Below are 21,923 nucleotides of genomic sequence, written 5' to 3' on the forward strand. Positions count from 1 at the left end.
TTGGCCAACCCTCCCAGATTGTTTAGAAACCTCAAGAGGTCAGACTTCAGCTGAAAGGTGGTGGCAATGTCTTCTTTAGACGACCTGAAACTTTGCGCTGCCAATTTCACACTTTTTTTAATGAAGGTAATATGGCGACAACTCTGCTTCTAAACTATGGGAGATCAAAGGATAGCGATGCAGGTGGTCCTCACGTCTCTCTACATCATAAATAAGCAGGACGCTTAGGGTACATGCACCAGGATCAGGGTTCACAGCGTTGTGGACGCAGCGTGTTTTTGCTTCGTCTGAAACGCTGCATTGTACAGTAGAAGCACAGAGGATGACATTTCTAGTAATTCCATGCCCACTGGGCTTATAGTGCGGCTTCCCGAGCCACAGCATGTCAATTTGTGTTCTACACAGAAAGACCGGAGCGGGCCATATCCTGATTGTGGGCACAACCTGCTGCAGTCTCCTACAAGGAGCACTTGCGTCCAGGACGCAGCAGGTCCTGATAGTGGGCACATACCCTTACTAGTACAGGGTATGCAGGTTGGAAGCTGGCTTTAGCTCACCTCAGGATCCACTGACCAATTCCAGGCCTAAGCTAAGGGCCTGAGGAAAGGAGACAGATTACACAGAGGAACATTCCTGGGAGGCAGAGCATTGCAGAGCTCACCCCAGTGGAGCACACAGAACGGATGCTGGATCCGAGACTGCAGGTTACATACTGTACAGTTAACACCAGAGAAGTGAGGATTCTACATTCTCTATCTGTACCACAGACACCGCAACAAACGCAGAGTCCAGGAACATACAAGGAAGGACTCGAGTTGCCTGTCAGGTCGGTACCTAGGAGCAGAGCAGAGCCGGCTGCCTAGTTCACACAGCAGCAGGGCCACAGACACACAGTGCAGGCAAGGAAGCCAAAACGGCCCGGCTGGGTGGGAGAAACCCTGAAACCCTCACAGACTCCGTGGACAGTACTCTGCTGAATACCATCATCAGTAAAGGACAAAAAAACTGCAAAACCATGAGTCTGCCTGTTTATTGTGCTCGTGTCCTGCACTCCCCCCATAGACTATCAAACTGCCCCGGGGAAAAGGCTCTACCCGTGGGGAGCCGTCCTATCTCAAGCTGCCTTCCATCCACCCCGGAGGTTCTGCAGCAGCGGTGGTCATCTCTGATCACATTCCACGGGTGGTGTCACGAACATAATCCCCCTTTTTATTGTGGAACCAGGGAGCACAGACCGGGTCACGACACTGTGATCCCCTTTCCAGAAGCAACCCCTTGGCCCGGTTCTGGGTATCCCTGGGCACATACCCTTACTAGTACAGATATGGGACAACTTGGTACAAGAGTTTGCATGGTAGGCATAGGGGATAACCAGATCGGAGGGTTGTTTTGTGTTGAGTATTACTGCACTTAAAAGCAACAACACTTGCCCATCTATATGGGGCATCCATAAGACCTGTTTGTATACAGGGCAGACTGGTGAGGATGTGCATAACATTTCAGCTACAATGAGATATTTGCTTCACGAGACACCAACAAGGCTGCTTTTATATTTCTAGAGCAATAGGTCGACAAAGCAGGAGCAACTCAGGAAGCCGCTTGTACTGTTTCTATATATATATATATATATATATATATAAAATTATATATAGCACCCGGGACTCATGTGAGCAGCATCACTACATAACAGGGAGGCCAACGTCACTGTGTAATCCTAGAAGAGATGAGTATCAGGTGCATAACATGCAATTATGGGCTCCATGCCAAAAGATGCATGCCCCTTTCACATAAAAGGCTAAGATATCAGACCAAAAAAAAGCCCCCCCATGAAATAAATATGGATTATAAATATTCTACAACAAATGCAGCACATTGCACTAATTTTATTGGTGTAGACCGTGCACTAAAAGGTTTCTCTTTCCACAGCGACTGATAGATTTAGTAAAACATTGAGCCACATTTATTTCATGTATGGTGTCTTATCGTAACCACACAATTATCGGAGCAAGAGGCTCATAAGTTTGGTGCATTTTTTTTTTTTTATGACTGAAGGCTATCTCAAGAAGGAGCGTTTCTGCGGCTGTCAGTCTTCTGTCTTTCAAGTTACTGAAATCTCTGCCGCTGTCACAATTTGATTGACGTTAAGAACAGGAGGCCATTTACAACACCCATACAACACAATCGCAGGGTCCATATGGCACCGTCTTGGTTCTTCTTTGTAAGATAGGCATCATCGGAAGTCATGATTTTCACTATACTCCAGAGCTGGGCCAACAATCCTTTGGATGTTCCAGTCCAGCCCGCAGACCAAGACAGCCAAATGGCTAAAACCAATGACCCCTGAGCCACACCTCGCTCTCCCCACCGCCAGTCTACCACCGCTTGTTTTCTGATGTCACCGCTATCTGCATCCTCAGAATACAGACAACAGTGAATACATGTAAGAGGTGGTTCTGGTTCCGTCTTCTACCAATCAGGCACAGCAGACGTGATGTCGTCAGATCTTCGCATGTGCGGTGCGAAGCATCAGTGCACCGGAGACCTGAGCAGAGGGTCAGGGGAATGGGAGCGAGGAGAGTGTGGTGTGGGTTTGTTTTTCAGGTGTATGGAGGACAATTGCATGCATGAAGAAAGCTCTGTGAAGACTCATACTGTATATTGAAGCCTATGTGGAGGCTCACACTGTATATTGAAGCCTATGTGGAGGCTCACACTGTATATTGAGGCCTATGTGGAGGCTCACACTGTATATGTGACGCCCTGGACTAGCCAGGTAGTCACAGGTAGGCCCTTGCACAAACACCTGTCCCCAAAAAAGGGTAAAACCAACCTTTAAAACCCTAGTCACCTCACTGAGGAGTTGATGTTCACACCAGGGGGTGGAGCCAGGTGGTTGGCCACACCCACCGAGGAGTTCACAGGTCCTGAGGCAGGAAAAACCAGTTTAGATAAGTTCAGGAGGTGAAGTGGAGTGAAGTTCAAGTGCAGAGGCAGACCTGTGCCAAGTCTGCCGCAGTCTAACTCCAGGTGTCTGGGTCGGAGCCCAGTCACCTCTGGGTAGGAGGCAGACCGTAGCCTCAGCCTGCAGGAGCCGGGAAGACGGCCAGGTGGAACCGTAAGGGACCGGGACAGGGTTGTGGCCCACCGGAACCGAATCACGAAGGCGACCGGAAACCGGGAGCACAAGTGGGGGTACTCAGACCCTGAAACGCGGTCCCGAAACTACCGGACCCCGTTAATTAACTGATTGAGGTTTGGACTCTAGGTCCTTTCCCACCCAAGTCCCGAAAGACGACAAAAGCCCACTGAGAGTGATAAACGCCACCACCCAGGCTTAGAGATCCCACGGGCCAGCATCTGCGGGCAAATGGGCTCTCCCGACAACGCTGGGGAGCGGGACTCCCATAGCTGAAGCACGGGTGTCTGAATACTAAGAAGGTGCAGGAGAAAAGGCATAGACCACCAACCCGATTGGGGGACCAGACGCAGCTGGCTGCGGGCACCGACCACCAGCTTTTTGGTTTACCAGAGACTCTGTTCATCTTTTAATAGTGAGTACCACAGGAGAAAATAGCTCTTTATGCTGACGATTTATTACTTTTCTTGGGGGATCCGTCAGCCTCATTGGATCATGCCATGCAGATAAGAGAAATTTGGAGAAGTTTCGGGACAGACCATTAATTGGTCTAAATCGAGCCTCTTTAAAGTGGATGGGGAAGTAACCTGGACAAATGAAGATACTGGGGCTAACAAATTGAAGAATGTGGACGAATTTAAATATCTAGGTATCCAGATATCTCTGCCAGTAGAAAAATACATACAGGTGAACTTATGGCCTCTCCTTAAAAAATTGAGAGCCAAAGTGGATGCCTGGAACAAGCTACATTTGTCAGTTGTTGGAAGGGTTAATTTACTAAAGATGGTAGTAATGCCTAAACTCATACATACTGCACAATGCCCCTGTTTGTATTTCAAAGAAAAGATTTAAAGGGATAAACTCGCTGTTTAGGGACTTGGTGTGGGGTAAAAAAAAAAAAAAAAAAAAAAAAAAGCAGCCTAGGGTGCAATTAGAGACTTTACAAAGGCCGAAAGATGAGAGGGGTGTCTAGCAATCCCAAATCCGGAATTTTATTATATGGCGGCGCAATGTCAACACCTCAGGGGCTGGTCTGATCGAGAGAAAGATGGGGGCATTAAAGAAGTGCTGGAATAAATAGTGGGCAGAAGTCCATTGGTAATGGGACTAGAGGATGGTGCGGAGGGGGTCTTGGGTGGAACGTCTCCTACAATGGCACTTATAAACAAGACCTGGGATAGGCTGAAAAGGGTGAGAGGGGTGACCCAGTTAACCAAGTTTACACCTATCTGGGATAACCGTAATCTCCGGAGATTCGGAAAATGGGGAATATTGAGGAGTGGAGACGCAAGGGTGTAATATACATGCATCAGGTATTGGACGGGGAATTGTGAAATCGTTCCCGCAGTTACAGAGTGAGTTTCAGTTGCCGGCGTCCGGCTGGCTCCACTACAGTCAATTAAAACATGCGATTGCAGCCCAAGCGGCTAAACGAAGTGCGGCCATCCAGACTGCCCTGGTACTGGAGTCTCCAGACTGCCCTGGTACTGGAGTCTCCAGACTGCCCTGGTACTGGAGTCTCCAGACTGCCCTGGTACTGGAGTCTCCAGACTGCCCTGGTACTGGAGTCTCCAGACTGCCCTGGTACTGGAGTCTCCAGACTGCCCTGGTACTGGAGTCTCCAGACTGCCCTGGTACTGGAGTCTCCAGACTGCCCTGGTACTGGAGTCTCCAGACTGCCCTGGTACTGGAGTCTCCAGACTGCCCTGGTACTGGAGTCTCCAGACTGCCCTGGTACTGGAGTCTCCAGACTGCCCTGGTACTGGAGTCTCCAGACTGCCCTGGTACTGGAGTCTCCAGACTGCCCTGGTACTGGAGTCTCCAGACTGCCCTGGTACTGGAGTCTCCAGACTGCCCTGGTACTGGAGTCTCCAGACTGCCCTGGTACTGGAGTCTCCAGACTGCCCTGGTACTGGAGTCTCCAGACTGCCCTGGTACTGGAGTCTCCAGACTGCCCTGGTACTGGAGTCTCCAGACTGCCCTGGTACTGGAGTCTCCAGACTGCCCTGGTACTGGAGTCTCCAGACTGCCCTGGTACTGGAGTCTCCAGACTGCCCTGGTACTGGAGTCTCCAGACTGCCCTGGTACTGGAGTCTCCAGACTGCCCTGGTACTGGAGTCTCCAGACTGCCCTGGTACTGGAGTCTCCAGACTGCCCTGGTACTGGAGTCTCCAGACTGCCCTGGTACTGGAGTCTCCAGACTGCCCTGGTACTGGAGTCTCCAGACTGCCCTGGTACTGGAGTCTCCAGACTGCCCTGGTACTGGAGTCTCCAGACTGCCCTGGTACTGGAGTCTCCAGACTGCCCTGGTACTGGAGTCTCCAGACTGCCCTGGTACTGGAGTCTCCAGACTGCCCTGGTACTGGAGTCTCCAGACTGCCCTGGTACTGGAGTCTCCAGACTGCCCTGGTACTGGAGTCTCCAGACTGCCCTGGTACTGGAGTCTCCAGACTGCCCTGGTACTGGAGTCTCCAGACTGCCCTGGTACTGGAGTCTCCAGACTGCCCTGGTACTGGAGTCTCCAGACTGCCCTGGTACTGGAGTCTCCAGACTGCCCTGGTACTGGAGTCTCCAGACTGCCCTGGTACTGGAGTCTCCAGACTGCCCTGGTACTGGAGTCTCCAGACTGCCCTGGTACTGGAGTCTCCAGACTGCCCTGGTACTGGAGTCTCCAGACTGCCCTGGTACTGGAGTCTCCAGACTGCCCTGGTACTGGAGTCTCCAGACTGCCCTGGTACTGGAGTCTCCAGACTGCCCTGGTACTGGAGTCTCCAGACTGCCCTGGTACTGGAGTCTCCAGACTGCCCTGGTACTGGAGTCTCCAGACTGCCCTGGTACTGGAGTCTCCAGACTGCCCTGGTACTGGAGTCTCCAGACTGCCCTGGTACTGGAGTCTCCAGACTGCCCTGGTACTGGAGTCTCCAGACTGCCCTGGTACTGGAGTCTCCAGACTGCCCTGGTACTGGAGTCTCCAGACTGCCCTGGTACTGGAGTCTCCAGACTGCCCTGGTACTGGAGTCTCCAGACTGCCCTGGTACTGGAGTCTCCAGACTGCCCTGGTACTGGAGTCTCCAGACTGCCCTGGTACTGGAGTCTCCAGACTGCCCTGGTACTGGAGTCTACAGACTGCCCTGGTACTGGAGTCTACAGACTGCCCTGGTACTGGAGTCTACAGACTGCCCTGGTACTGGAGTCTACAGACTGCCCTGGTACTGGAGTCTACAGACTGCCCTGGTACTGGAGTCTACAGACTGCCCTGGTACTGGAGTCTACAGACTGCCCTGGTACTGGAGTCTACAGACTGCCCTGGTACTGGAGTCTACAGACTGCCCTGGTACTGGAGTCTACAGACTGCCCTGGTACTGGAGTCTACAGACTGCCCTGGTACTGGAGTCTACAGACTGCCCTGGTACTGGAGTCTACAGACTGCCCTGGTACTGGAGTCTACAGACTGCCCTGGTACTGGAGTCTACAGACTGCCCTGGTACTGGAGTCTACAGACTGCCCTGGTACTGGAGTCTACAGACTGCCCTGGTACTGGAGTCTACAGACTGCCCTGGTACTGGAGTCTACAGACTGCCCTGGTACTGGAGTCTACAGACTGCCCTGGTACTGGAGTCTACAGACTGCCCTGGTACTGGAGTCTACAGACTGCCCTGGTACTGGAGTCTACAGACTGCCCTGGTACTGGAGTCTACAGACTGCCCTGGTACTGGAGTCTACAGACTGCCCTGGTACTGGAGTCTACAGACTGCCCTGGTACTGGAGTCTACAGACTGCCCTGGTACTGGAGTCTACAGACTGCCCTGGTACTGGAGTCTACAGACTGCCCTGGTACTGGAGTCTACAGACTGCCCTGGTACTGGAGTCTACAGACTGCCCTGGTACTGGAGTCTACAGACTGCCCTGGTACTGGAGTCTACAGACTGCCCTGGTACTGGAGTCTACAGACTGCCCTGGTACTGGAGTCTACAGACTGCCCTGGTACTGGAGTCTACAGACTGCCCTGGTACTGGAGTCTACAGACTGCCCTGGTACTGGAGTCTACAGACTGCCCTGGTACTGGAGTCTACAGACTGCCCTGGTACTGGAGTCTACAGACTGCCCTGGTACTGGAGTCTACAGACTGCCCTGGTACTGGAGTCTACAGACTGCCCTGGTACTGGAGTCTACAGACTGCCCTGGTACTGGAGTCTACAGACTGCCCTGGTACTGGAGTCTACAGACTGCCCTGGTACTGGAGTCTACAGACTGCCCTGGTACTGGAGTCTACAGACTGCCCTGGTACTGGAGTCTACAGACTGCCCTGGTACTGGAGTCTACAGACTGCCCTGGTACTGGAGTCTACAGACTGCCCTGGTACTGGAGTCTACAGACTGCCCTGGTACTGGAGTCTACAGACTGCCCTGGTACTGGAGTCTACAGACTGCCCTGGTACTGGAGTCTACAGACTGCCCTGGTACTGGAGTCTACAGACTGCCCTGGTACTGGAGTCTACAGACTGCCCTGGTACTGGAGTCTACAGACTGCCCTGGTACTGGAGTCTACAGACTGCCCTGGTACTGGAGTCTACAGACTGCCCTGGTACTGGAGTCTACAGACTGCCCTGGTACTGGAGTCTACAGACTGCCCTGGTACTGGAGTCTACAGACTGCCCTGGTACTGGAGTCTACAGACTGCCCTGGTACTGGAGTCTACAGACTGCCCTGGTACTGGAGTCTACAGACTGCCCTGGTACTGGAGTCTACAGACTGCCCTGGTACTGGAGTCTACAGACTGCCCTGGTACTGGAGTCTACAGACTGCCCTGGTACTGGAGTCTACAGACTGCCCTGGTACTGGAGTCTACAGACTGCCCTGGTACTGGAGTCTACAGACTGCCCTGGTACTGGAGTCTACAGACTGCCCTGGTACTGGAGTCTACAGACTGCCCTGGTACTGGAGTCTACAGACTGCCCTGGTACTGGAGTCTACAGACTGCCCTGGTACTGGAGTCTACAGACTGCCCTGGTACTGGAGTCTACAGACTGCCCTGGTACTGGAGTCTACAGACTGCCCTGGTACTGGAGTCTACAGACTGCCCTGGTACTGGAGTCTACAGACTGCCCTGGTACTGGAGTCTACAGACTGCCCTGGTACTGGAGTCTACAGACTGCCCTGGTACTGGAGTCTACAGACTGCCCTGGTACTGGAGTCTACAGACTGCCCTGGTACTGGAGTCTACAGACTGCCCTGGTACTGGAGTCTACAGACTGCCCTGGTACTGGAGTCTACAGACTGCCCTGGTACTGGAGTCTACAGACTGCCCTGGTACTGGAGTCTACAGACTGCCCTGGTACTGGAGTCTACAGACTGCCCTGGTACTGGAGTCTACAGACTGCCCTGGTACTGGAGTCTACAGACTGCCCTGGTACTGGAGTCTACAGACTGCCCTGGTACTGGAGTCTACAGACTGCCCTGGTACTGGAGTCTACAGACTGCCCTGGTACTGGAGTCTACAGACTGCCCTGGTACTGGAGTCTACAGACTGCCCTGGTACTGGAGTCTACAGACTGCCCTGGTACTGGAGTCTACAGACTGCCCTGGTACTGGAGTCTACAGACTGCCCTGGTACTGGAGTCTACAGACTGCCCTGGTACTGGAGTCTACAGACTGCCCTGGTACTGGAGTCTACAGACTGCCCTGGTACTGGAGTCTACAGACTGCCCTGGTACTGGAGTCTACAGACTGCCCTGGTACTGGAGTCTACAGACTGCCCTGGTACTGGAGTCTACAGACTGCCCTGGTACTGGAGTCTACAGACTGCCCTGGTACTGGAGTCTACAGACTGCCCTGGTACTGGAGTCTACAGACTGCCCTGGTACTGGAGTCTACAGACTGCCCTGGTACTGGAGTCTACAGACTGCCCTGGTACTGGAGTCTACAGACTGCCCTGGTACTGGAGTCTACAGACTGCCCTGGTACTGGAGTCTACAGACTGCCCTGGTACTGGAGTCTACAGACTGCCCTGGTACTGGAGTCTACAGACTGCCCTGGTACTGGAGTCTACAGACTGCCCTGGTACTGGAGTCTACAGACTGCCCTGGTACTGGAGTCTACAGACTGCCCTGGTACTGGAGTCTACAGACTGCCCTGGTACTGGAGTCTACAGACTGACCTGGTACTGGAGTCTACAGACTGACCTGGTACTGGAGTCTACAGACTGACCTGGTACTGGAGTCTACAGACTGACCTGGTACTGGAGTCTACAGACTGACCTGGTACTGGAGTCTACAGACTGACCTGGTACTGGAGTCTACAGACTGCCCTGGTACTGGAGTATGTGTGTAAGGGCAGAGGAAGCACTAAAGGGATCATTTCTGACACATATAAAGATATATTACATACCTTTCTTTTAGAATACCCAATTAAAATTAAATCTAAATGGGAGGAGGAAGTTGGGCCGATAACGGAGGAGGTGTGGGAGAGTATCTTAGAGTATGTCCCTAAACTTTCCATGAGCGAACCGGCCAGACTCTCACCTATACGTGATTCACCGGGTATATAGGTCTCCCTTACTGATGTTTAAAATGGGGTTTAAAAGGAATTCAGAGTGTGCAAGGTGTCAGGGATCTGACGCAGGTATTTTTCACATGATGTGGTCTTGTCTGAGACTGGTCTCCTTTTGGACTAAGGTTATCCACAAGATAGGAAGAACATATGGGTGTGTCCTTCCCAGGGAACCATTGCTATGCATATTGGGATATGTTGAGGAGCTTGGGGTGGAAAAGGAAAATACTATGAAAATTGCCATTGCTAGGCTGCTGTATGCGGCAAGAAAGCTGATCGCCAGGTCCTGGATTAAAAAAGACCCCCTGACCAGGGGAGAGTACATTAAAAGGGTGAAATGTATTCTTCAGCTGGAACAGGGAGTGTATGAAAGAAGGGGGAATGTTAAAATGTTTGAGACGCTATGGCCTCCTTGGCTGCAATGTGAATAGGACGAGTGATGGACCAGTAAACTGGTCTGGGATCGGGATAGCCGTCTGAGACCTCTGATGTGTGTGTTTTGTTTTATTTGTGTTACTAGTAGTTCATCCTGCACGTCGGGATGAACGCTATACTGCAGTTGGAGGGTATTCTAAGTGTGTACTAAATGGGATGTAGTATTGGGGAGAAGTGTTGCTGCCGGGGTAGGGGAGTTAAAGGGGTAATAGATGTGATAAACTTAATTTGGATGCCGATTTGTTATTCTGTTTTAATAAAAAAAAAGTATCTGACTAAAAAAAAAAAAAAATAAATAAAAAAAAATAGTGAGTACCAATGTGCCCTCGGGCCACGCATCGCCCAGCACCGACATCACACCAAACTGGTCCAGGGGCCACCACCCCTGCCCACGGAGGGGTTAACACCAAAGCTGCACCACATCTCCCCCGGGGTGCCTAGTAAACAGCAGCGGTGGTGCCTACATTCACCACAACCCGTGGGTGGCGTCACGAACTCTAACAACAAAAACCACGGCCTCAGCCGTAACCCTAAACCCCCTTCAGAGCGCCAGCCCCATGCAGAGCGAAGTGACCCCCGGTCTGGAGGCTCTCGAGCCACAGACACACGAGCCCGGATCCGAGCGGCTCGGCTGCAGCAGAGCACGGGGCGGTACATATATAGAAACCTATGTGAAGGCTTACACTGTATATAGAAGGATAGAAGGACATGTGTGGACTCCTATTGAGAGGCTATATGGGAAGGGGGGGTGGAGAGAGGGATTCATACTGTATATGAGGCCTATGCACAGGCACATTACAAGGAAAAAAGAGGGGGGGGGAATTCAACTCACCCATTCCAAGCCCCCCCCCCCCCCCTGCTATCTATTGCAATAGTGAAGCAGGTATTTCAGTATATGGGTCAAGCCCTCTAGTAGGACTTTTATTGAATTGTAAATTCTTTGGGGGGGGAGGGGGGGCACCTGCTCAAGAGGGTTAATTTTTTTTGTACATGAATATACAAGGCTGTTCCTCAAGAGCAGCTCTAATTTTACATTCAGTTTTAGAAGAGTTAACAGAACGCAGACACCTCGCAGTCAGAGGACAAGAACAAGATCGCAGATCACAACATTCCCATGGGAGGGAAGGCAATGGAAAAAAATACTTCGCCCTCTGGAAAGGTCTCCGGAGCGGATGGTATAAACAGGACGCCGGCACGTGGTTCATTTTCTATAAAGTCACTTTATTGAACAGTAACAAGACTGGCGGTCCATGCCTGAAGAGTCCCAAACCTATAGGATCGGAATATTCCCATCATTTACTTGTCACCCTCCAAATATTTTTCGGGCCACTCAACAAGGCGTGAGGGTCTGTGCAGGTCTGAGGGACCAAGGAGCAGCACTAAACTTGATACAAGTCACTATGATCATTAGTTTCCCAGGTGATCAATTCTGCAGAATGGAACCACAAGCCGATCTCCTTCTCCGCCACGTCCACAGAGTCACTGGCATGGATGATGTTCCTGAAGACAAGTAAAAAAAAAAAAAAAAAAAAAGTTTATTGCTTATAGTTTTCCCAGACTCCTAAAATAGAGAGCTTCAGAAATAGAAAGCTTTGATGTCAACTGCAAACAAACCAATGGACACCAAACATGTAAGTTCAATACTACAGTAGGTAGGCCTGGAGCCTTGAAGGCCTCAAAGAAGGTCCCTTTGGCCCATGTGAGGAGACCAATACTTTAACACTAGAACTACTGAGGTAGTCATTTTGACTACTTTGCACCATGTATTTCTATATAGGTGTCACGAGTCCAGTAGTTCTAGTGTTAAAGAGACCTTGTATAGTTGAGGGCCTTTTTTGGAGATTTTGCATTGGAACACAGAAGCCTCAAGTTAAGCCACTGCCAACATGCCAGGTTCACATGGCATTTGATCCTCACGTCCTCTGTTGACCATTTTCAGAGTTAACCACCTATTTGAGGCAGCCACCTAGACATTGTCAGCTGCATTTTGAGCCTGCCTTAAAAAATTTATATATGGCTGAAAATTATGATTGATAGGACACGGTGACCATCTGCATCTTTACAATCAATGGCTCCATCACAGCATATGCCTAAATCCCATTCTCCAGGGTTTCAGACGCAAGCCCCAATGGAGATCAAACGTAATGTGAACCCAGGGTAGGCCACGTTAGATGCAAGACTGGGGCAGGAAACCGAATATCTGCCCCAGGTGAGGTAAAGCCAACGACTCTGCTTTCCCCAATACAGATTTCAAGGAGTAGTATTCTACTCAGGGTGTCCTAAAACATTTTAAGGTTCATAGATTGCATACAATTGACCAAATATTTACCTGCTGATATGAACGCTAAGGTCTCCACGCACCGTACCAGGCTTGGCCTGAGAAGAGTCCGTCTCCCCAACCATCAAACGGGAAGATCTCACCACGTTGTGTCCCTCCCAAACCTGAAAAAAAAAGTTAAAAATAATATGAATATAAGATAGACAGTCTCCTAATCAGGGGTTGGATAACAATGACAGGCAACACAAACAACTGATCACTCGGGATCCACTGATCACAATAGGCAGTGTCACAGCGTCCTTCCCTTCACAGCTTATATCACAGGGTAAATTCGATTTCTTCTGAAACTAAACACGCAGTCACTAATGTCTAAACTGCTGGCAAAAAAAAATATAATATTTGCTGGCCATTTTCACTTAGGGGTGTAATCATATCAAATTGTGCTCAAAGTGTGAATATTTTGTGTGGCCAGTTATTTTCGAGCACAGCCTTAACTCTTGGGCCTGGAGGTCACAGGAGCCGCTGGATCCTCTTCCATCCTCCATGATATCAAGGAGCTGGTGGATGAGCGCAAGGTCTCCAACATCCACCTTCCATGTGAGGAGGCCCCACAGATGCTCCATAGGATTTACGTCTGGAGACGCGTGGCCAGTCTAAAGAAACTGAGGGTAAAGGTGCTAGTGAGGCAGTGGTGGTCTTGGAGGTGTTTGGGGTCATTATGTTGGAATATGAAGGGGGGGGGGGGAAATCTGATCATGCTCTGCTTCAGTATGTCACAGGACATGTTTGCATTCATGGTTCCCTCGCTGACACCATCTGAACCAAATAAATATCTTGTTCTCAGACCACAAGACAGTTCCAGTAATCCATGTCCTCAGTCTGCTTTTCTTCAGTAAACTGCAGCTTTGAGCATCATCATCTCTAGAAGCGTCTCCCTTCTGGGATAATAGCCAGGTAGACCAATGTGTAGAGTATGGCCTGAGCACTGACAGGCAGACCCCTCACCCCTGTAACCTCTGCAGTGTATGGCCTGAGCGTCTCCCTTCTGGGATAATAGCTAGGTAGACCAATGTGCAGTGTATGGCCTGAGAACTGACAGGCGGACCCCCCACCCCTGTAACCTCTGCAGTGTATGGCCTGAGCATCTCCCTTCTGGGATAATAGCTAGGTAGACCAATGTGCAGTGTATGGCCTGAGAACTGACAGGCGGACCCCCCACCCCTGTAACCTCTGCAGTGTATGGCCTGAGCGTCTCCCTTCTGGGATAATAGCTAGGTAGACCAATGTGCAGTGTATGGCCTGAGAACTGACAGGCGGACCCCCCCCACCCCTGTAACCTCTGCAGTGTATGGCCTGAGCACTGACAGGCGGACCCCCCCCAACCCCTGTAACCTCTGCAGCGATGCTGAAAGCACTCATACATCTATTCGGAAAAGACGACCTCTGAATATGACGCAGAGCATGTGCACTCAGCTTCTGTGGTCGGCCATGGAGAGCCCTGTCTTGTTATCCGCTGTATGGTCTTGGCCGCCGTGCTGCAGCTCAGTGTCAAGGTGTTCTTTTCTTATAGCCTCGGCCATCTTTATGTAGATAAACAATTCTTTTTTTCAGATGCTCAGAGAATTCTTTGCCATGAGGAGCCATGCTGAACCTCCAGTGACCAGCATGAGTGTATGAGCGATAACCCCAAATGTAACACCCCTGCTCCTCATTCACACCTGAAACCTTGTACCACTGAGTCACATGACCCCGGAGGAGGAAAACTGGCTAATTGGGCAGAATTTGGACATTTTCACTTAGAGGTGTACTCACTTTTGTTGCCAGTTGTTTAGACATTAATGGCTGTGCTGAGTTATTTATTTAGAGGACACCAAATTTACACACAGTGTTATACAAGCTGCACACTGACACTGTACATTGTATCACAGGGTCAGATCCTCAGTGCTGTCCCAGGAGAGGGCGAATAGAGGGGCAGGGCGAATAGAGGGGCAGGGCGAATAGAGGGGCAGGGCGAATAGAGGGGCAGGGCGAATAGAGGGGCAGGGCGAATAGAGGGGCAGGGCGAATAGAGGGGCAGGGCGAATAGAGGGGCAGGGCGAATAGAGGGGCAGGGCGAATAGAGGGGCAGGGCGAATAGAGGGGCAGGGCGAATAGAGGGGCAGGGCGAATAGAGGGGCAGGGCGAATAGAGGGGCAGGGCGAATAGAGGGGCAGGGCGAATAGAGGGGCAGGGCGAATAGAGGGGCAGGGCGAATAGAGGGGCAGGGCGAATAGAGGGGCAGGGCGAATAGAGGGGCAGGGCGAATAGAGGGGCAGGGCGAATAGAGGGGCAGGGCGAATAGAGGGGCAGGGCGAATAGAGGGGCAGGGCGAATAGAGGGGCAGGGCGAATAGAGGGGCAGGGCGAATAGAGGGGCAGGGCGAATAGAGGGGCAGGGCGAATAGAGGGGCAGGGCGAATAGAGGGGCAGGGCGAATAGAGGGGCAGGGCGAATAGAGGGGCAGGGCGAATAGAGGGGCAGGGCGAATAGAGGGGCAGGGCGAATAGAGGGGCAGGGCGAATAGAGGGGCAGGGCGAATAGAGGGGCAGGGCGAATAGAGGGGCAGGGCGAATAGAGGGGCAGGGCGAATAGAGGGGCAGGGCGAATAGAGGGGCAGGGCGAATAGAGAGGATATTCTGGAAATGGTGGAAAAATGTAACATAAGAAAAGGCAAAATCAGATCTATTGGACCCTGACGTCACATCATCCGTGTGCCGGCTCACCATTGCTACCACAGGTCCAGATGCCATGTAACGTATGAGTGCAGGATAGAAGGGCTTCTTCTGTAGGTCATGGTAATGTTTCCCCAGGATGCCCTCAGAGGCCTGAAGGAGAAAACATTTGGAAGTTACCTCATTACATAGACTCTTTACTTTTCCAATGGGAATAAAACTTACTCCTGCCCCCAAATAGTTTTATAGGGTACACTAGGACCCTTGGCTTTTGCCTTCGAACAACAAACTTTTTTATAAAACTTTCTTCCATTGCGCTGTTCCTTCAGAGCATAAATCCCCTGATATCCCATATCCGCCATTCTGCTATAATTAAAGGACAATTGATGAATCACAATTTCAAGGATCTGGGTTGTCTGGACAGGAAGCGTTACACCCCCCAGGGTGAAGGAGTAATGGACGTGCGGGCCTGTATGAGACCCTTGCAAACACTTTGTACCGATACAGCAGTATATGTTGTGTAGTCTGGCTTTACATAGGACTGCAAGCTAATTTGCAGTATATACACATTGTGTTATCTGTGATTTTACATAGGGCTCCGAAAATGAAAAAAAAAAAAAAAAAAGAAGATTTAGTAACGAGATGCAACTTTTCCAGAGACCGTTCAACAATTTCAGAAAAATCGATCAGTGTATAATGGGGGCCTCCCAAGCTCCCTTTACAGAATGTCAAGAGGGGATAAGTGTGACGCCCTGGACTAGCCAGGTAGTCACAGGGACACCCCCGCATTACACCTGTTCCCCAATAAGGTGTCATCAGCCAAACTTTAAACCCTAGTCACCCCCCTCAGGACTTTATGGACACACCAGGGGGCGGAGCCAGGTCGTTGGCCATGCCCACAGGAGTTCAGAGAGCCTGAGGTGGGAAACATTAGTCAGTAGTTGGGGAGTTGAGTAGAGAGGAGTGGAGTGAAGTGAAGGAGTCTGACGGGTGCCGGGGTCGGAGCCCTGGTACCTTGGCTAGGAGGCAAACTGTGGCCTTAGCCTGGAGGAGCTGGGAAGACTGCTCGGTGGAACCGTGGTGGACCGGGACAGGGTAGTGGCCCGCCAGTACCGACCTGGGGAACCGACTCGGAAACCGGAGCACAAAGGGTTGTACTCAGACCCTAAAACGAGGCCCAGAACCCACTGGACTGAGTTAATTAACTGATTGCGGTCTGGACTATAGATCCTTTCCCACCCTAGTCCCGACTGAAGACAACAGCCCAACGAGGGGGATAGAAAGCCACCGCACAGGCAGAGAGATCCCACGGGCCAGCGTCTGCGGGCAAAGGGGCTCTCCCGACATCTACCAAGCTGGGGAGCGGACTCCTGACGCTGAAGCGCAGGCAGCCGAAGTACACAACACTGTGCATGAGAAAGGCCAAGACCACCGAACCGGGTGGGGAATCAGACGCAGCCGGCTGCGGGCACTGACTACCATCAACTTGTTTTACCAGAGACTTGTGTGTCAATAACTGAGTACAACAGTGCCATCCGGCCGCGCATCGCCAAAACACCCCCAACGGGTCCCGGGGCCACCATCCCTGCCCACGGAGGGGTTAACAACTTGCTGCATACCATCTCCCCAGAGTGCCCCGTAACTGCAGCGGTGGTGTCTACACCTTCAGCACATCCCGTGGGTGGCGTCACAAACTCAAACACGGCTCTGGCCGTACACCTACGTCCCCAAACCACCAACCCCTTTTTGGTCGGAGTGGCCGCAGGACCCCCGGGTCCGGAGACCCTCAACCACCCACTGAAGGTCCGGACCCGAGCGGCTTGGTTTCAGCCGAGCACAGGGCAGCACAATAAGGATCAGGCATATTAATTCAAGCTGCCTGATCCTATTGTTCTCCAGGCAGATTGGTCAGTGAATGAAGCAATGGCTAACGCCACTCTCCCCATACATAACACATGCCCAGCTTCCCTTTAGACAGATACCCTATAGCGCCACCATAGGTGGAGGCGCATGACCGTGCCCATTGTAATTCAGAGAGGGAGGGGCGTACCTGCAGAATTTTGATGCCCACCAACTTAAAGCCACGTTGCTCAAATCGTTTGATGATCTCCCCCACCATTCTCCGTTGGACCCCGTCCGGCTTCACGGCAATCAGCGTCCTTTCATGGATCTCCGGAGCCGCTAGAGGGGAACACAAAGTCCACAATCATGGATTATATAAAGAATAATGGATCGACTGGTCATGCCTGATCGGTATATACAGACTATGTATACGTCACTAGAGGAGGCACGACCAATCAATCACAGAACATGCGATCGCATCCACCCAATATATTTGTGTTATAGGATCTGATTTGGGAATTGCTCTAACAGTATAGAATATAAAGGGATGATTTTTTTTTATTAAAAATACTACTTTAAAAATAGTTTTATGCTTGTATCAGGGGATGATGAGCCCACATTGAGGAATGAAACCTGAGCCCTTGTTTGGGAGAAGCTGGGGGTAGTAGTCCCCCCCCCTTCTATCCTTCGCTTCTGCAAGACTCCTCCAGACACCGGAAAAAGGTCAATGAGAAGGGAGTGCGATCACTTATGTATGGGGGAAGGAGAAAGTGCTGAGAGAAGAGTGAGAAGAGGACAGAGGAAACCGCATGTCCCGGCCATAACTGGGCCAGATGTGACGTGGGCCGAGAAGACCCTGCTCCTCATCACATGGATGGACCTCAAGGCCGAGATTGACCCCACTCTTCTGGTGCAGAAATGCTGTGTATCTGAACTTTTCAGAGGAGTCCTAGAAAAGTGGGAGAAGAGCCACACATAGGGGGGACGAGGAGCCATGTTTGTTGCCACCCAGCTTTCCTTGGGAGCCCACATGTGGGGGTGGGGCGGGGGGGGACAAGGAACCGTGTTGGTTGCCACCCAGCTTTCCTTGGGAACCCACATGTGGGGGTGGGGGGACAAGGAGCCGTGTTGGTTGCCACCCAGCTTCCTATGGGGAACCACACACGGGGGGACAAGGAGCCATGTTGGGTGCCACCCAGCTTCCTATGGGGAACCACACACGGGGGGACAAGGAGCCATGTTGGGTGCCACCCAGCTTTCTATGGGAAACCACACACAGGGGAGGGTGGGGGTGGGGGGGACAAGGAGCCATGTTGGGTGCCACCCAGCTTCCTATGGGGAACCACACACGGGGGGACAAGGAGCCATGTTGGGTGCCACCCAGCTTTCTATGGGAAACCACACAGGGGGGTGGGGTTGGGGGAGGACAAGGAGCCATGTTGGTTGCCACCCAGCTTTCTTTGAACTGACACACAAGGGGGTACAAGGAGCCATGTTGGTTGCCACTCAGCTTTATTTTTGGAACCCACACATGGGGGGTGGGGGGGGGACTAGGAGCCATGTTTGTTGCCACCCCCAGCTTTCCTTGAGAACCCACACACAGGGGGGGACAAGGAGCCATGTTGGTTGCCACCCAGCTTTCCTTGAGAACCCACACACAGGGGGGACAAGGAGCCATGTTTGTTGCCACCCAGCTTCTTTGGGAACCCACACACAGGGGGGACAAGGAGCCATGTTGGTTGCCACCCAGCTTTCCTTGAGAACCCACACATAGGTGGGACGAGGAGCCATGTTGGCTGGCACTCAGCTTTCCTGGGGAACAGACGAGGCTGCTGAATGTCACATCATGGCGCAACCCAAGTGAATGACATCACATTGTAACCGGTAAATCACCACAAATTGCAAAAAGTTGGATTTTTTATGGTACTTTACAGGTTGCAATGTGACCCCATTCACTTGCACTAAGCTGCATTGTAGTAGTGTCATATGAGATCTTTGGCCAAAGCCGCTATATAGCCCCGGCCAGTGGTTGCATAGAAATCATGGGGCCACATAGCAGAATTTCTAATTGCGATGCAGATACATTTGAAAGTGCGATCCTGGGCGGGAGGCCTGGTGCTGGCGCTGACACCGCAGGCATCTGTCACCGGGCCCCCGCAGCTCACGGGCCCCATAGCATTGGGGTGTCCTGCCTCTACTGGCAGTATGCCACTGGCCCATGGCCTTCATGTGACTGCAGCAAGGAGCTACAATAGGTGCAGGGGCTGCAATCGCACCAAGGAGCCTAAGGATCTCCAAAAAGTTCATTTGGCCTCTATGAAATAATTAAGATTTGATATAATTGGGGGCCTCGTAGCAGCTTTTGGATTGGGGCCCATGGGCTTCAGGTTACACCATTGCCCATATCCTACCACGCGTTCCATTTACATCTTACAAAGTCTTCAAGAGGCTGAAATTTCCAGGGCAAAAACTAGCTACACTAAAACTGCAGCTGTGAAAAGAAAACCCAGGTTTCCACTCACTGACAGCAAGCAGAAATCTTGCAAACTATGTTAAATTGCAAAATACATAAATGACCTTTCTATTTGGCTTCCTGGCTCTGAACAGTTAATATTCTTCAGAAGGGGCACAGCAGGATTCATTCTACAAGCAATTAGTGGTTCATTCATAATTGGATTGAGAGTCTCTGCCCAATCAGCTGCTACTAATCACCAGTAATTAACAAGGAGCCCAGGGGCGCTGCTAATGAATGGCCTGCAGTGTGCGCACATATACCCATGATGGATGAGCATGCATGTGCACACCGTGCCTGGGGGTGCCCATGGCAGATCAGATCGCCTCTAGGTCTTCCAACATCTGCGCAGACCATAGACGCCAGTATAGCGGTAGTAGTCACAACATGCTGGGACTTCTGGTTCCACAGCAACAGGAAGTTCACTTGCATTCTGATATTTATTATCTGCAGATTTAACTTGTGTATGATCGTCACAATAATCTGCAGATAAACATCTCATGTGCCTATTGACAAGGCAAGAACTCATTCAAGTTTGTTCCATTCACATCTATGGAGACTATCATACAACTTTGATGGTAATCCAATGTGTACAATCCATTCTGGAGGAAAAAAAAAATATAAAATTTTTTTATTTTTTATTTTGCTATTATATAGTAGCAATAATAATTAGTAAAATGTAATAGCAAAACAAAAAAGGGTTAATTTTTTTATAAAATTTTAAAATACATTTATATTTTGCTATTATAGTAAAATAAAGTAATAGCAAAAAAAAAGTGTTAAGAAAATAAATATATTTTTTGGGGGAGGAGGGGAGAGAGATTTTACTATATAGTAAATATTTTTTTATTACTATGTAGTGAAAGCTAAAAAAAAAAAATAAAAAGTAATACAAAAATTTATTGGTTTTTACAAAGTTATAATTTTTTAAACAAACTTATATTTGCCATTTATTTTAGATTTTACTATACAGTAAAAAATACTGTACAGATCCAAAAAAATATATAAAATTATTTTCATATATACATACATACACATACATACATACATATATACATATATACATACATATATACAACACTTTAAATAATTATTTTTTTGCAAATTTTTTTTACTTAAGATTTTACCATATATAGTAAACAATTAAAGCTTGTATGTGTAAATACAATCACACACTTTAATTGTTTACTATAGTGAAATCTTAAAAAAATTGTGTAATATATATATATATATATCAATTTTTTAGGATTTTACTATAGTAAACAATTAAAGTGTGTAATTGTATTTACACATACAAGCTTTAATTGTTTACTATATATGGTAAAATCTTAAGTAAAAAAAATTTTGCAAAAAAAAAGAATATAATTATTTAAGTGTGTGTATGTATAGATACATACACACTATATATTATATATATTATAGATTTTGCTGTATAGCAAACAATTAAAGTGTTTATGTATGTAAATACAATTACACACTTTGTTTACTATATAGTAGAAGCTTTAAAAAAAAAAAATTAAGATTTTACTATATAGTAAACAGTGTGTAATTGTATTTACATACACTTTGTTTGCTATACAGTAAAGTCATATATATTACATACACACAAATAAAAAAAAAAGACTGATTGGGATATGCACTTGTAGATATATGTAGGATTACACACGGTGCACACATCCCGTCGCTTGCACGATGCGGCAGAAGTCGCCATCAGTGTTTTGCATTCATACAAAAGTAAAGGGGAGAAAGTCAGGAAAGTTTTGAGTTTGCGGGAGGTTCCCCACGGAGCACGAGTGATGCCGCAGCGGCCACTCACCGGAGCTGTAGCGCACACACGGCGCCGGGCGCACGGCTCTGCCTCCGCTCAGCAGCCTCCGGAGGATGACGCTCATTGTGGCCGGACACACACTTCTCGCCCCGCCGGCTAATCTTTTCTCAGCCGGTGGGAGGGGCCGCAAGAGGAGAAACACGCCCACAACACGGAACTTATCCACAGTAACCACGCCCACACGCCGATTCCACCCTAAAGTAACGCCCCTAAACTACATTAACCACGCCCCTTAAGGGGCCCCACACAGGAGAAGCAGATGAATGAAGCTTTGTAGAACATGTGACATCAATTTTGGACAATGGCTGCTGCTTTGGATCTGTTTATATCACTGAGAGGTCAGATGATGGTTTCTGGGGTGCTGTGGTGCTATATAGTGCTGTGGTGCTATATGGTGCTATAGTGCTGTAGTGCTATGTAGTGCTCTGGTGCTGTAGTGCTCTGGTGCTGTAGTGCTCTGGTGCTGTAGTGCTCTAGTGCTCTGGTGCTCTGGTGCTCTGGTGCTGTAGTGCTCTAGTGCTATATAGTGCTGTGGTGCTATAGTGCTGTGGTGCTGTAGTGCTGTAGTGCTGTGGTGCTATAGTGCTGTAGAGCTATATAGTGCTGTGGTGCTATAGTGCTGTGGTGCTATATA

General features: G+C 49.9%; 1 protein-coding gene across 1 annotated transcript; it reads right to left on the bottom strand.

Annotated features, from left to right (window-relative positions):
- Positions 1-11,343: 11,343 nt before the first annotated feature.
- On the bottom strand, positions 11,344-21,406 carry NME4 (NME/NM23 nucleoside diphosphate kinase 4). The gene is made up of 5 exons (XM_075319385.1): positions 21,278-21,406; positions 17,158-17,288; positions 15,159-15,260; positions 12,449-12,561; positions 11,344-11,619 (listed from the first exon to the last, which is right to left on the bottom strand). The coding sequence occupies exons 1-5, from the start codon at positions 21,351-21,353 to the stop codon at positions 11,499-11,501; spliced, it is 543 nt and encodes a 180-aa protein (XP_075175500.1). The 5' UTR covers positions 21,354-21,406; the 3' UTR covers positions 11,344-11,498.
- Positions 21,407-21,923: the final 517 nt, after the last annotated feature.

Source organism: Anomaloglossus baeobatrachus, chromosome 7 (assembly GCF_048569485.1).
Source record: "Anomaloglossus baeobatrachus isolate aAnoBae1 chromosome 7, aAnoBae1.hap1, whole genome shotgun sequence".
Lineage (NCBI taxonomy): Eukaryota > Metazoa > Chordata > Amphibia > Anura > Aromobatidae > Anomaloglossus > Anomaloglossus baeobatrachus.

Bases quoted from the DNA above. Each gene is read 5' to 3' on its own strand.
- NME4 (XM_075319385.1), bottom strand. From the start codon at position 21,353: ATGAGCGTCATCCTCCGGAGGCTGCTGAGCGGAGGCAGAGCCGTGCGC. The intron at 15,261-17,157 runs GTACGCCCCTCC...TTTCTCCTTCAG, and splicing joins TGGGCATCAAAATTCTGCAG to GCCTCTGAGGGCATCCTGGG. The intron at 11,620-12,448 runs GTAAATATTTGG...ACTTGTCTTCAG, and splicing joins CTTAGCGTTCATATCAGCAG to GAACATCATCCATGCCAGTG.